This window comes from Pimephales promelas, chromosome 8 (genome assembly GCF_988280905.1).
Source record: "Pimephales promelas chromosome 8, fPimPro1.hap1.1, whole genome shotgun sequence".
Lineage (NCBI taxonomy): Eukaryota > Metazoa > Chordata > Actinopteri > Cypriniformes > Leuciscidae > Pimephales > Pimephales promelas.
Genome location: NC_142776.1, coordinates 31,231,363 through 31,248,285, shown reverse-complemented (window position 1 = coordinate 31,248,285; position 16,923 = coordinate 31,231,363). Strand labels below are relative to the sequence as shown.

At 36.9% G+C, this 16,923-nt stretch overlaps 1 protein-coding gene across 1 annotated transcript in view; it reads left to right on the top strand.

Annotated features, from left to right (window-relative positions):
* The first annotated feature begins 1,581 nt into the window (after positions 1-1,581).
* shq1 (SHQ1, H/ACA ribonucleoprotein assembly factor) overlaps positions 1,582-16,923 on the top strand; it is a 35,084-nt gene continuing 19,742 nt past the window's right edge. The window contains exons 1-9 of the mRNA XM_039664790.2: positions 1,582-1,722; positions 2,968-3,129; positions 3,464-3,528; positions 6,422-6,544; positions 6,651-6,820; positions 6,917-7,029; positions 7,221-7,321; positions 11,717-11,874; positions 13,363-13,416. Coding sequence (XP_039520724.2) covers positions 2,987-3,129; positions 3,464-3,528; positions 6,422-6,544; positions 6,651-6,820; positions 6,917-7,029; positions 7,221-7,321; positions 11,717-11,874; positions 13,363-13,416 — 927 coding nt within the window. The 5' untranslated portion in view covers positions 1,582-1,722; positions 2,968-2,986. The remainder of the gene's footprint in view (positions 1,723-2,967; positions 3,130-3,463; positions 3,529-6,421; positions 6,545-6,650; positions 6,821-6,916; positions 7,030-7,220; positions 7,322-11,716; positions 11,875-13,362; positions 13,417-16,923) is intronic.

The window sequence follows — 16,923 nt, the reverse complement described above, 5'->3', positions numbered from 1 at the left end:
TAATGTTTCTATAAGGTTAAATGTAAACTAAGATATCGTTTTAACTGTAACATTTTGAGGATGTTTTGGGAAAGTTGTTGAGATAAAAGATTATACAATGTTCCTTAATAACAAAGGAGGAACATTATCAAATCAACAAACAGTTCGCAAAATGTTTTGGAATGTATTTTTATAAAACGTTCTTGTAACGTGACGTGTTAAAGCAAGAATGTTACACCAAAAACTCCAGAGTTAACTTAACTCTCCTGGAAGTTAATTTGGCTCCATACTCAAAGAGTTAAAGTGTTCAAATATGAGTGTTAAATAAACACTGAAGAGTCTCTTTGTTCATCTGGCAGTTTTAACTCGGTTACAACAGTCAAGCAATATCTAAAGTTAAAACTGTAAGGGTCAAGAGCTCAACTAAAGCACACACTAATCACCATAATGGTGACTTAAAAATAGTGATTTTCTCCTTCAGTGATTCTGCTTGTTAACATCAGGTGTCTTCAATAATGCTCAATCACCACTCAATTGACCACTTAATTATCTCATTAACTTTTTATAGAGTTTTTGTTGTGTTCCTTTTAGGAGAACATTCTGGGAACCAAAATAAAACTATCCGTTGAAAACATTATTAGAACTTCATGGTTATGTTCCCAGAACGTTTTTAGAACAAAACATTTTAAAAGATAATTGTGACAAAAGTGACTTTTTATCTAACAATTGCGAGTTTATATCACGTAAAAAGTCCGAATTTTTCTCAATCAGTCAAAATTACCATTTTTATTTGTTTTATTGACGGAAACTAGCTTCTATACTGTGTAAAAACATATTAAACTTTTTTTCTATTTGGTTCATATTCACAATTATATTATCATACTGTATTATTATATGCATGACTGGTTGTCAGGCGGATATTAACACTTTTATTATCAATAATAATTTATATTTTTTGTTATATACAGTTTTTTTTTTTTTTTTTACAAAATAATGTTATTAGATTAGATCATATAATTGTATGTTTATTATTGTATGATGATAGCAAGCAACTGTACACTTCTAACTTCAGTTTCTCAAATCTGTTGAAATACATCGTTCCAATTTTGAAATCTGATTAATAAATGTTTGATTTTAAATTACATTCATTGCAATGTATTCCATCAGTTTTACCATGTGCAGGTAGTATGGGCTATATGCACGCATAAGTTCCGCATTTGACGTAAGGATGCTCGTCCATTTCCGGTTGTGTAGATTAAAGCGGAGGAAAACCGGAGAAAACGGGATTATGGCAGAGTCTTCAATATTTACTGTCCTCCCGTCTTTGAAACGAAACGTACATACGTTTAGATGTAATTTTATATATAGTTATGTTTATTTAATATAATTTTAAAAAGAAGCATAAACACAACGAGGGGTGTCTGTTTTATCTGTTTTTGTGACTAACGTTTCATTAGTATAACCATGGAGTATAAAATTCAATATAAATTCTCGGTATTGCATTGGACTCTATGATAGGCGGAAGTTATCGAGCATCCTTAATCCTTCACCGGAAATAACGCCGTGCATAGAGCCCATTCCTGGAGTGTAACGTCAAGGTGAGTTTGTAGTCCTGCTTATTTGTGGAATTACGGTAAAACATGGCCAACAGAGAAAGCAGGAAGTACTGAAGCTGGCCATGTGCTGGATATGTGTTTCTGATGTTGTTTAACGCATGGAAGTGTTCACAAACGAGGCGTGAAGGTATGTTTTGTTATATTATTTGCCAGTTCCTTATTTATATCGTACTATACCATTTGAGAACGTTAAAGTCTAAAAGTGCATGGAGCGTGTCCTGCCTGCTTCTTTATGATAGCATAAACATTGTGCTACTCAAACAACACAGGCAGACTTTTGACAGCTGTTTACCTGCAGTGGGATTTAGTTATCATTTCGTTTATTTTTTGAGTTTCTTTTCTAAGGTGTGCATCAAATCAGTTTAACGACGTTGGTTACTTGCATGACATATTGATGTTTTCTTTAATTTTAGTCCTCACTATTATCAGACTGTATCTTAACTGGTGAATAACAGTGTTGTGTAAAACTGAAATAGAATAAAGTTTCATTTTAAACCTAATCACACCCAATGTTTATAATATACTAGTTGGCAAGGTGTTGTTTTATGTCTCATTGAGTTCAAATCAAATAGCCACAAGGTGGAGTTGTAAGCTGCACGATTCTTTCCTTTCTTCTTCACATATTGACTGCATGTCAAACAGTCAGTGAGTTGAGTAGACTGAAGAATCTGTTCATATCACAGTGCCAGGTGGTTGATTATCTTGTTTAGAAGCAACCTTTTAGAGTTTTAACTGTAATTTTTCTAATTTATTAGTTGTTAAAGGTGCTAAATGTAATTTTTCTTCTAAAATGAATCCTTTTTGTATTGCCTGTGTGTGAAAGGGTTGTAATCACACATTACAATGATCCACTTGTTGGGTTTTGCTATTACCTCTGAAGCAGTAGCGTAGCCAGAAAAGAGACTTTCGTTGTGCATCTAAAAAACTGGGTGTTCCACATTTATTGTCAGATTACTGTGCAAAGTTATTATTAACCATAACCATGCCCCACATAACCATAAAACTATATAACTACACAGTCTCAAGTTAAAGGGATAGTTCACTTTAAACTGAAAATTCTGTCATCCTTTACTCACCCTCAAGTTGTTTCAACCCTGTATGAATTTCTTTCTTCTGCTGAACACAAGGGAAGATATTTTGAAGGATATCAGCAACCAAACAGTTAACTGGAACTTCCATAGTAGGAAAAAAAAAATACCATGGAAGTCAATGCTTTTTGATTGATAATTGTTTAACCCCATTAGGATTGGTTTCAAATTATAATTTAATTTCATTAGCATTCCTTTAGTGTTTCCCACTCTGCCGATTATTTTAAAATGTCTGAATTATACTTTTTTTTAATCTGTCTAAATTTTCTGTCTTGTTTCTGCAGTCCATTGCTGTGTGTAATCATGATAACACCAGCCTTTGAACTAAGCCAAGATGCCAATTTCCTTACGCTGATTATTCGTGTACCCTACACCAGAACATCTGAGTTTGACATCTACATCCAGGAAGAAGATTTGAAGTTCTACGCCAAGCCATACTTTCTCAGGTGACTCACCTGCAAACTTCATGATTGATATTCTGATATGCTAAAATACTTAATATAGGATGTTTACAACGCTTTTTACCTAGACAGAGACCCAAAAAAAAAGCATTTGGACTCCTCATCCACACAAAAATAAATTCCATAGTTCTGATAACATGCCTGTAATAATTTGTAGATGCCACTTTAAGTTAGATTATTAGCAGGAACATTTGCATGTGGTTATTGGTGGCAAATGGGTATTGAAGATAAATGTGTATTATTATGCAATTATGGACATTTTAAAAATATATATTTTATATCGTTACTAATGAATCATGTTTAATCATCTACCCTGAAGGTTGACTCTGCCTGGGAGAATAGTAGAAGATGGCCGGGAGAAAGCTTCCTTCGATGTCGATAAAGGTAACAATAACTCTTTAGACACATTCTAATCTAAGAATAGCTGCGTGCTTTTGTTTGCCACTCAATACCTCACAAGTTTCAGCAGAAGCACCTTTAGAGAAAGGTCCCACAGCTCGGGACACACCAAGCCGATGTCAAAGAACTAGCGGCAGTGAAAGCTGACTCTGTTGTCGGCTGCACTTCAGCCAAAAATCTGCACTTGAACACACTAAAAGGACTAAAGGAGGCTGTCCGCTATCACGTGCGTACTGACTCTGTCTATGTCAGAGGGTATCAATAGTCTATTTTGGTTATTCAAAAGGGGAAACTGAAACTAGGACTGCAGATACACAAACTGTAAAGGGCAGCGCTTGCTTAACATTTTGAATATCATTCACTTTCTTCATTCCAGTCGGCTCATGTTATTATGAAAATATTAAAGGGATACTCCACTTTTTTTGGAAATAGGCTCATTTTACCACTCCCCCAGAGTTAAACAGTTGAGTTTTACCATTTTTTAATGTATTCAGCCAATTGTTTTATATTTAGAAGAATATCAGTAACCAGACAGTTTCTGGTCTCATTGACTTCCATAGTATATTTTTTTTCCTACTATGGAAGTCAATGAGACCAAAAACTGTCTGGTTACTGATATTCATCTAAATATCAGAAAATCGGCTGAATGGAATTGATTGATAGGTTAGTATTTTTTTTTTAATATATATATATATATATATATATATATATATACACCCCTTTGATTTTACAATTTTCACAACATTTCAAACTGTCTACCTGCTCTTCAAATCGCATGAACATTTCCAGTTGCTAAGTAATGGCCACAGGATTGTGTCGTCTTTGATCGACAGCCAGTGAAAAATTTAGCAGTGGTCTATCACAAAGAACGTCTAATTGCTTTCTGTGTTTACACAGAGTAACAAGTAATTATAAATCATTCACAAATCTGTAAGGACTACAGTTAAAGCAATTATTGTCATTTTAAAATAACACCATTTTAATCTTCCATTAGGGTTTAAAATTATGTTGTTTATTGCAAGATGTCAGACACAGATTTTGAGATTGTAACCGTTTGGCACATAATGTGTGGAATATAATCCCTTTGCGTTTTTACCCATATAATTTAGCAATTTTCATAAGAAAACACTCAAAGATCGAAAACCAGTCTGCTGGGATCGTGATTAGTGCACATATACTTAAGATATCATGCTCATGTGGAAGACAAAGGTTTGGAGTTGTCCCTCTCATAATTTTGTGTCTTCTCTTTTTGTAGTAAGTAAATAAAAAAAATAAGTAAAAGATAAATATCTTTAAGTAAATAAAAATGGAAAATGAAAATTCTGCCTTTTACTCATCCTCATGTTGTTCCAAACCTGTATGACTCTCATTATTCTGTAAAAACACAAAAGAAGATATTTTGAAGAATGTTGGTAACCAAACTGTTTGGTCCCCATTGACTTCCATTGTATGGACAAAAAAAAACACTAGGGGAACATTTCTCAAAATATCTTACTTTATGGTCCAGAGAAAAATAGAATGACATACGGATTTAGAACAACATGAGGGTGAGTAAATAATTTTCACTTTCGGGTGAACTATCCCTTTAAGTGGAGAAACAAGAAATCCCTGTTACCAGTCAAAGCTAGTTGGTCTTAAATGGTTTAAGATGGCTTTCCAACCTGGCCTAGCTTTTTTTTTTTTAAATCTGATTTATCTAGGCAGCTAGCTGGGAGAACAACTAAGACAAGCAACCTGATTTGAAAAAAAAATGTTGTTTTTTCCCCAGCACTGATAAAAGAAAATGTTCCAGTAATGCAGTAATAAAACACAAATTTAGAACTCTCTCTCTCTCGTGTGTGTGTGTGTGTGTGTGTGGTACTTATCAATCTTTAATTCAGAAAGAAACAGCAGAAGCCGTGCTGTGATTGTGTCTGACCGATCTGCCGTAGTCCCGACATGTCTTTTAATGAGCTGCCTATTAGCGCTTTTAATTATACCTAATGGCCACAGGATCTTCTGCTTGACATCTATTTGGCCTCATTTCAGCGCGTCCTCTTTGATCGACAGCCAGTGAATAATTGAATAGCCTCCTATCGTATAGCAACTAATTGCTTTCTATGTTTACATTAGAAATTATAAATCATTTACACATTTTTAAGGACCACAATCAAGGCAATTATTGTCATTTTAATGGTGATGTGTGTATTTTTTCAATTCAAAGATTTTTTTCCTGCCCCAGCTTGATAAGCCACATGTAATGAAACCACATGGTTGTGTTCCCAGAAAAATGGTGACTGCTTTCAAAGCATTGCTCTGTTTAAGAATCCGACCAGCCCTACATGGCAACAGTGTTAACCAATGGCATAAATTTGGGGCGGGACTATCTGTTCGATCCAGCGAGAGTGTTCTTCTGTAGAACACAAATATTTTGAAAAATATCGTTTTGGACCCCTTGACTCTTATTGTATGGACGAAAAGAATATCTTATTTTGCGTTTAACAAAAGAAAGAACTGAATATTAATTTTTTGGGTGAACAGTCGCTTTAAAAGTTTAAATGTCACTTAAATGATGACACATCTCTTCTGTTTTGAGACATACATCCAAGTGAATCAAATTATTGAGAAAGAAGGACAAATTTAGGCTGGAGACTTGATTCAATGGTGAAATTAAGTGATTTTTTTTTTTTTTTTTACCTTGTGATTTTTAATTAAAATAAATATAATCTCTCAATGTTCCAGTGAAACAACAAGACTTCTCTCTGGTGATTTCTGCAATCATTTACTTCTCTTGAACCCTTTTCTTACAATCGGATGTATATTTTCATTCAGGTCAGCCTTGAATGTATGTCACAATACAGAAAAAAAATCTGTCTCAAATCTGTGTGGACTGTATCAGGTCTCTTCACGCTGCATGTCCCTAAAGAGACGGCCGGACAGCACTTTGAGGGTTTGGAGATGCTCACCAGTCTCCTGGCTCCTAAAGGATCAAGATCAGCCAAACCCTTGGTGGAGGACACAGGTGAGGTTTCATTTTTACTTGGGTATGAAAAGCTGATCGTCTTCTTGTGGCATTTCTTTTCATTTCAATTTCATCTCATCCTGTATTCTCTGAACGCCCTCTGAAGGTGTTCTCTCGGGGGCCTGTGGTGGAGGATGTGAGGAGGATGATGAAGAGGAGGAGTTTGATTGGCAGATAGAACAAGAGATGTACACCGAAACCTCAGCGGAGATGCTGAAAGAATACCACAAGTATGGCTTTGGAAACCTCAGGTCTGGAGTCTTCACTAGGCTGCAAGTAAGAACATTTGGGACTGTAGAGATATATATCAATTAAAAAAGAAAAATAAATGACCTAGAGTTTTTGTGGACAACCAATTGTTTTGCCGATCAGGAGGAGCTGAATGAGGTGATTGACGTGAAGGATCCCGACAACACCGCTCCTGAGCTCAGAAGACGCGATCGACTAGATGCAGAGACTACAATTTTTTGTACTGACCATTATATGTGAGTCCACCATTCCCCATTCCTGTGTTGAATGTCATCAAATCTGTCAAAACTAAAAAAAAAATAGTACAATGACATGATTTTTTAAAACATTTCATTCAACATCTCATGCACAACACAACTTTGTTTCTTGACCCAATTTGTTTTGCGAGTCAGTTTGATTGATTGACAGGTGTGTTTGATTGATGCAGGGTATGTTTGTATGAGGATGAGGAGGAGATCAGAAACCTGCTGAAGTTTAAACCGTGGTGGAGAGAACTGAGCCCCGACTCTTCAGCAAACTCTGACACCTGTGAGACATTTACCTCCTCTGTTATACTCTCTAGATGTATTTACACATTCTGTACATAATTACTGCTTTGTCCTGTGTGTCTCTCAGTGGGTCTGTGTCGAGAATTGGGTCGGGTTAACTTGAGGTCGCCAAATGTACAATGTAAATGTATAAGTGCAGTTTCTAGGTCCTACCAGCAGGTGGCGCACCTTTGCTGAAAACTGATCATTCATTTTGTAAGAGACAACTAGCGACGGCGTCGTGTTCACGTTGCATATAGGAGGAGATTGGAAACTATTTGGAGCGTTGTTCTAGCACTCATCTCTTTTTGTGATCAGTGTGTCCCCGGCTTTATGTGTTTTTGTCGTTGTTTCATAACTGCTGAGTCATATTGATGAGGCTGTGTGTGAGTCACTGAGTTAGTTTATTCAACGAGGCACAAACTACCTCTCAGCCCACTTTTGTGCCCAAACAGAAATGTGCTTTCTTTCCCATTTGTTCTTTCTCTCTGTTTTTCCTCCTTCATCTTTCCTTAGACCCATAGACAGAACTATAGGTATTGATATATCTGTCTATAGTTCTATCTGTCTGTCCCTTCATTTCCATCTTTTTTTCATCTTATCTACCTGTCTGTCTTTTTATTTACCTATCATCTATCTAACATTCATTTGTTAGTTCTATCTATTGTTCTCTTAAATAAATATATATATATATATATATATATTCTGTCGTTCTATTAGTCATTTTATCATTCTATTGTCTTTTCATCTAGATATCTATCTTTCTATCTCTTGCATGGATTATTGACGTGTGTGTGATAAAGCGGCACAGACGTGGACAGCCGAGAAGTGATTGTGTCCCACACCAGCACGTTCATCACTAGAGCCGTGTGCTAATTCCTTAGTGCCCGTTTACAGAATGAGGAAATTACTCTGAGCTGCATGCATATGTTGGTGTGGTGTGGAGGAGGGGGGTTATACAGCTGGTCCTATCACAGAAGAAAATGATGATGAGGAGGGATTAAACAGAGAGTTGGAGATATTTTTTCCAAAGCTGCCAGTCCCTGCTGTCAATCAAGTAACATTGTTACTTATTAGCTACTAAGAACTACACCTTCATTTTTCACTGTTCTCATCAATACGCTGAATGCATGGGGCAGATTAATTGGTAATTGCTTGGACAAACTGTTCTGAACATCTTGCCTGAAGTTGGCAAATCGCCAAAATATCTTCTCCTCGCTGTTTTCAAAGTTTTTTTTTTTTTCCTGACTGGATGTGGCTCATTAAGCCATTAAAGATAATTAGGCGTTTTGCTTTTTAGGTATTTGGTTGAGCTGGTTAATTTTTGAGCTTATTAGCTTAAATGAGAAACAGGTTGGCTTTTTTTTTCTTTGTAATGGTTTGAGGTCATTCGTCATTGGTTAAATCTCACACAACCAGTCAAGAACATGTCTAAGTGATATTTCACCCAAAAACCAAACAATTATATTTTGCTTAAATAATCCAGAGTGTGTAGTATTGAACTGTAATATGACTAAGCACATTCGTTAACTCAATGGCTCACCGCTTAAGTCACATGATCCATGACTAGTCAATACACATGCGTCTTCTTATTCAGCGTGCCCTGTATCTTTGAGCACAGTCACATGGCTAAATTTGGTCAGTGCAATCAAATTGCACCTTCTGTGGATCATTTGCTTTTAAATCTAAAAATTCTGTCATCTACCCACCATCATGTTGCTCCAAAACTGTGGAAGAAAATGTCAAAGCTGCTGTTGAACAATCTGACCTCTGGTCATGTTTAATTACTCCCAGGACATGATATGTTGCTGGAAGAAAGAAACTGAAACATGTTCTTGACTGACTGTACATCCTATGCAGTTCGAAAATGTCATGGAAAAGTTATAGACTTCACTCTTTCTGTGCCTCTTTATCTTAATGGTGAGAAACATTTCTGCCTGAGATTCTAATTCAAGATTTCTGATGCTAATTTTGTCCTTGTGTCTACTTTCTCCCTTTATTTTGTGTGTGTGTGGTGTACTTGCTTTCCCATGTGTATCGGGTAACTTCACACTCTAGGTCCCAATGGAGATAACAGCCTCACCCTATGTGTATGCATGTATGCACTTCATTACTTAGCTCGCCATCTCACTCCAATAGCTGTTTGTGTTAGTGATCTGGGCACCTGTGTGGTGTCAGATGTTGTTTTTGGCAGATTTTACCATTTTAGTGAAGGATGAACCATAAAGAATTACACAAAAGACGACTGTTATTGCCTCAAAGACATGTCCAGAATTGTTATTTACTCACTCTTAAACAGAAGCCTGTTTATGTTCTATGTTGCTGTGAAAAAGTGAGAATGTCCAGGTTGCTCCTTTTGATACAACTAAAGTGGATGGTTATTTTCATAAATACCATACATGTACGTGTAAGTCTTCTTAATTGTTTTGTGAGGAACTAGCCAATATTCATAATTTCAAATGTTCAAATCTGGGACATTCACTCACAGTATATGAGAACTATTTTGTTTGCTTACAGATGGAAATGCAATTTACTCAATGTCATATAAAAATGAGGAGGAAGAAACTGCACACCAATTGGTTCTCAGATGTATTGTCGATAGGCCAGCTATGAAATGAGGCAATATTTTTTACTTTGTGTGCACTAACATTCAGCGCATTACAATGATTTCTGAAGGAAAATGTGACTGATGAAAATTTTCAGCTGTGCCATCACAGAAATTACCATTAAAATAGAAATTGGTTATTTTAATAATACTATTTCTAGTAATATTCACAAAGTATTAGTAATATTCGCTAATTATTAAAGGAGTAGTTCACTTTTGCTGATAATTTACCCACCCCCATGTCATCCAAGATGTCCATGTCTTTATTTCTTCAGTTGAAAAGAAATTAAGGTTTTTGATGAAAATGTTCCAGGATTTGTCTCCGTTTAATGCACTTTACTGGTAACCAAACGGTTCAAGGTCCAAAAGACCGTTTCAGTGCAAACTATACAAATGGCTTTAAACGATTCCAGATGATGAATAATGGTCTTATCAAGCGATACGATCATTCATTAAAAGACTAAAAATAATAATAAGTTTAAGTTTTATAATCTCAAATGGTCACCTTGCTCTGTTCTGTGATTCGCGTTCGTGACTCTGCTGTTCGAACTCGTTCATCAAAATGAACGAATCTTTTTCCGAGTCAATTCATTCATTTCGTTCGTTGAATGAACCAAATGACACGAAAAAAGATTCGTTCATTTTGAAAAACTTGTTTTTGTAAACAAGGTCTTTTGGACCTTGAATGGTTTGGTTCCCACTGAAGTGCATTATATGGAGAAAAATCCTGGAATGTTTTCATCAAAAACCTTAATTTCTTTTCGCCTGAAGAAAAAAAGACATGGACATCTTGGATGACATTGGGGTGAGTAAATTATCAGCAAAAGTTTTTTTTTAAAAGTGAACTAACTTTAATATTCACAACCTGCGGTCACCTTTCACTTGTAGAAAAAAAAGCTGTGTGACCCCACAGGTTTGTAATCATGGTGAGTAAATTTACTTTTTTTATTTTTGGGTTAACTGTTCCATTGATGCATTTTTACATAGGAGGAATGGTTTTGTTATCTTGCCGTATTTTGTAAAGTGCTAAGATTTATGTTATACACACACAAAAAAAGAAGAAAACCCCTTGAATCTGTCAGAGTAGTTGGGGACAGAATCAGTTTAATGTAAGGCGAATACAAGAGCTTGGGTGGAGCTGAACTCCCTTCTCAGCTCCTGGTTTTGGTCTCACAGGAGTCAGTTTTCTGCCAGGCGGAGGCAGCTGTGTTAGAGGGTAAATCAGGTAGACGGAGAGAAAGAAAATGGGGGAGCTGTTCAGTCGTCATGTCGCTGGAATCCAGCAGATCCCAACAGAGCCAGAGCTCGACTTTTGCCAGCTCTGGCTTAAAGTGTGTGTGTCTTTATGGACATGCAAGCATGCACACGAGGGGCTCTATCAGGGGCAGCACTGAAGCCAAGGAGAGGGATCACTTTCAGCTGCTACTAAAGTGCTGACTTGCTCTCTCCCCCTCTCTCTCGATGCCCTGCCTTCGACTCTTTCCTCCCTGGTGCAGTATCAAGTCAGTTTAGGGCATCAATCAAGCTGTGTAACTTTGCTCTTCCTGTGCTGTAACTTTACTATGCTTCAAAAGCCTCGTCTCCGACTCTGATTTAAAAATAATTGCGCCGAACATGCTTTTGTTTCTTAAAGCTCTCCGTGGAGCAGAGGCATCCATCATTCACTGCTGGAGCCCTGCGTTTAAACTTGTTTTTCGGGGGGGGATTTGTCAGAGATTGACTTTGATTGTACTTCCCTGAGATAACTTGATAAACAACACTGAATGTCTGTTTTTCTCTCTTTGCTTTCAGCAATAACTTTCACAGAAGAGGAAAAGGAGCAGATGAGGAAATTCACAAACCGTTCGTACTTACTGGATAAGAAAGCGCGCTTCCACGTCTGGCTGGGTTTGGTGGACATCATTCTGGCGTATGTCTATGATGTGCGCACTACAGAGGGAGAGCACAATGTAAGTGCACGCTTGAATGCCAAAGATGACTCTCTCGGTTAGTAAGTGGGTTTGGCGTGCAGGTCCTGGCATTTTCACATGCGCTAAAGCTCCAGGAAGTTTATACATTCCTGTAATGTTTTCCAGATAGTCTCTTTGGAGGCCACTGCACATGGTAGTAATTGTAAAAATAAATATGAATAATGTAAAATTGGCGGTTGTGTTTTGAAACACAGTTTTCAAAAGTAATAGAATGTTGCAAGGGTTTTTTTTTTTGTGGAAGAGGTCTGTTGGATTGACTCCCAAGCTTTCAACATATGTTAAATGTACAGTAGAAATCTGGGCTTCCATTCAATCATAATAGCTAGAGGACATATCATACCGTCTTAAAACATTCTCTTGTCTAAAGTGATAAATCTAGCATTGGAGCTGTGTCTTTATGGTTAGCGCTTGTTCTCAGTGAGCCGTGGTGCTCATGTGAGTGATGGGAGTTTGAATCCAGAAACATTTCCCATTTTTTTCCTTAAATTCTGTTCTTTCATCACCGTTGACTTAATGAAAAGTGTCAAAATAGGAATGCGCGATATTAATATTCTGTCCGATATCAATAAGCAACTAATTATAGGTATTTTATGGCTCATAACCGATAAATGGCTGAAATTTTATGCTATTTTGTGTACTCTACCATTCATACATTTGGGGGTGGCAAGAAGGGTTATTATTTATATATATATATATATATATATATATATATATACACACAGTATGTGCAATTCCCTAAGAAATTACCTAATAATAAAGTAATATAAGGTAACTACTGTACATGGGTTAGGTTTAAGGGTCGGTTCATGGTTAGTACATAGTTATTACCCAGTTATTGCAATCACTATAATGTGTAAATAGTATGCACATGGGGAATAGGACTGTAAACTAAAATGCCACCAAAAATACTGTAAAATTAGTAATACTGTGAAATGGTAGAAAGAGATGTGAGTTTATTTTGAGAAATGGTCAAGATTGTAGCATTTACTTAACACAATTTATGGAATATTAAACTTTAATATTGGTAAATTGCTAGTCATAGTTAAGGGTCGGTCACACTGCATTTTTCCTTTCATTGACTTCCATTCATAGGAACGTGAATGCAGAAAGAAATTTGATCTTGATCTGATCTGAGTTACCTCTTAGCTGAATTAAAAGAATGCAAACTTGAAATCTGCAGAAATGCAGCATTATAATAAAGTAGAGTATATTACATATTTTACATTTGTTCATTTATTATATGCCGAATTACTTTTTTTTTAAAGAGTGTGGCATCATACTACGACTGTTGCAGTTTCTGTAGAAATTGTGGCATGCTTAAAGTCTAGTATGACAGCAGATTTATGCTAACTTTTGACATGCCTTATATAGTCTGCGTGTATAGTGTCTGACATCAGTATAGTTCAGTTTTTTATTGTGTTTAGGATCGTTGATGGCAATATTGATCAATGCTGTTGTGATTTCCAGGTAGAGTCGGCCTGGACCATCAGAAAGGTCAGCGGTACTCTCAGCTGGCTGGAGGTATGTCAACCATTTAGCAGCATAACAAAACACAACATGGCCTTGAAGGCACAAACAAACAAATGAATAAGCGAATGAGCGTTAACAAGATTTTAACTTAACAGGGTTCACATATGTTTGTTCAAAGCTGAGCTTTAGGACTCAACGTCTGCTCTGCCATTCTGCAAGTGATTAAATCTGATCTGTTTGTTCAAACAATGTAGTCAATATCCTGTGTATCTACTTCAGTTGCTATAGTAATATTGTAAGCATCAGCACAATGCCAAGAGACTTTCTCATTTTACAAGTGAGAGTAGCTGTTAGTGTGGAAAGAAAGGTCGAAAAACATGAACACTTTGCCTCTGCTCATCTCCGTCATGCTGAACTCAATGTGTACTGTATGAGAGAACATACGCAGCAGATTTTACACATTCATGAAGATACATTTCATTATTCCCTACACAGTTTTCAACATTGACTAAACAGTGTCATTGTAAATTAAAAATCATTTTTGGTATGGTATGCAAGGGAATATATTCTCAACATTAGGAGGAAATCAGTTTAAGTACTAAAATGACTAAAACTGAAGATTAGACAGAAATAAAATACAAAAAAAAAATCAGAAGCATTATTGAAAATTAAACTAAAATAGAAAAGAAAACTAAAAATATATAAATCCATAAATGCTGTAATAGTAAATAATACTAAAATAACACTGGTTTATTATACAAGGAATGATAAAGGGAGAGTTCATGGATGCAGCTCTAGACAGTATATTGCATACTTTGTATGATGTTACTTGTGCTTAACATTGCAAATTTTACCTGAACAGAAGCCTAAGATAAGGGTTTGCAGCATGCTGGTTACATTACATAAGAAATTTGTCATCTTATGAACCACTGCTGATATTAAAATACATGCAGATTATACCACTGTCCATATCTAAGGCATGTTCTTAACAATTTTCCTATCCAGATGCAAAACACCAAGTTTCCAGTACCAATTAATTGGTCTAAAATGTGTAACGCAACAAAAAATAACCAATCACACAACACCTGATGTGCATTCTGGGATATAGGGTACTGCAGAAATTGAAAAAATAGATATTTTAAAGTAGAAAAACAACGAGTACTCGATTACTCCTGCTTATCCCTGATTTGCATAAACTTGCATGTGTGTATAGTGAAATGTAGCAGACAGGCATTTACATTTTCATCATCAGCATAATCCATCCTGTTCCAAAGTGGACACCAAAGCGAGGGACAAATTTAACCTTAAACTGCTTGCGTGTGTTTAGCAGAGCTGTAAGCTTTGTGTGCGTGTGTGTACGCGTATCCCGACTCCTGGGGCGGCAGCAGTCCCTAATCCCCCACATTTCCACAGTGAGTGTGACAATGAGGACGAGTAACCCGACACCTCTCCCAGCTCAGTGCGCTGAGAGCCAGCACTCCGCTGCAATACTGATAATGGAAGGGTGGTAATGACATCCTCCAACTGCCTGCTCTCACACACACACAAAACAACACAAACCCTCTGCCCCCTCATTTCCTCTTTCACTCTTTCATTTTTAGTGCTTGTAAGGCAGCTCTATATTGATCTTCCTTAAACATTTGTGTTAGGGTTTTGTCCCAAACCTCTGACCTCTGAAGTATTAAACAGTGCTTTTCACTGACAAAAAAATTAGCTAATGACAAATATTACGCCAAAAATCTATTAACATTTTCGTCAACGGATAAAAATGAGATTAAAGTGTTTGGGAAGGACGATTTGGGAACGGATGTCCACGTCCCAAATCGATTTCCAATTCCCTAATCGGTGGATGCACACATTTGAATTGTAACGTGCTGATCTACACGCCGGGACCTAAGTTGGCATACATTTGCTGCATGTCTCGTTGAACGTTCAAAAATGTAAACGTGTGGGAGAAAGAGTAGAGCAGACAAATGGAATTATCCTACACTATCTCACGACCAATTCGTACGAATTCGACGAATGATTAAAAAGTGTCTAATTCGTACGACCTCACTCGTACGAATTCGTACGACTTGTCTAAACCCACGTGATGGGTAGGTTTAGGAGCGGGGTAAGGGGTAAGTCATTCGTACGAATCAAGCGTGCCGCACAAGCCCTCAAAAGTGAAGCCAAAACGTCTTGATCGCCCCCCTATGACCGGACCTAGTATAGCTATGTTATTCAATGGGACGTGAGACCAACTAAACAATTAAATTACACTTCACATATCCTTTTTTCAAAGATAGTTTCTGTCATTTTCTATAGTTTCTATCACGTTGATGTAATTTCAAGTGTTGGTTTTTAAAATAAGTTTGTTTTTAGTTAGTTATGTGATGATAAAAACGGTGCTCTGACATCATGATTGACAGGTTCTCTGTGTGAGGTAGTCACTGAAGCACCAGTGGACTTTTTTAAATAATGTTGATTAATTGGTTAGTAGTTGTGTTTACCTTATTTTAACGAGGTTCTGCAATCAGCAGACATCATTGGAGAAGAACGAAGCAGATAGAGGACACTTAATGAAAGTGCGGGGCGTGTGCTTGCGTTTGATTCAGCGAGAATGAAGGCGCGGCCTTGATTTCGCGGCTTTACTTCCTGCTCACGACTGCGCATGACTGGTCCCGAAACACACAAGTGCGCAGACTCAAGTTCCAAGATGTCAGCGTCATATCGAGACACTGGCGGCTTGAGTTCTTTCTAATGGAAAAGAGCGAAGGGGCGTCGTCCATCTTTTTTCACTATGATACGAGTTCTTACGAATTGGCCAATTCGTAAAATATGTACAATTTAGCAAAATCGTACTAATTTGTACGAGTGAGGTCGTATGAATTGTTACGAATTAGCCACTTTTTAATCATTCGTCGAATTCGTACGATTTGGTCGTGAGATCGGGTTGAATTATCTGAAAAGGCGCGACGACGTGAAAGAGAGCTTAATTCAGTACGCTTTTGGTGTGCGCTCACAGACGTCAGTGCACGAGTAGTAGCCTACTCAACTGAGCTATCTTTCACATCTTCCAGTTTGAATTATTTGTTGACAAGTTGGATTTATCTGGCTCTTTGGTTCAGGTTGGTCAATGTAATGAGAATTCTGTGTCTTGAATTTTTTACCATGCTGGCATTTATTTGTATTTATTTGTATTTATTTTCAGTGAATTGTTTCATCGAGTTCACAAAAACATGCTGAATGATTAATTCCGTTCTCTTGCATGAAATGGGATGAGTAAACGATAACAGAACATCATTCAAATATTTGTATAGCAAATTATGATTGTCTTGCAGTTATTTGCATACTAACTTGTGATTGGTCTAGAACGTTTAAAGCCACCTACTGCTACAAACACCATGTTGCATTATGTGAAGATTCTTATGCACAGCCAGTAAAACTCCAGACACTGCCTCTGGGGCATTTCATTTGCACAGAACAATGGCCTACAACTGAAGCGTCCTAAAACTTCAGTGCTATTCTTCAGCTATCTTGCAAGCACTGGTATTTCCTTCAGGAAATGCTAATGTA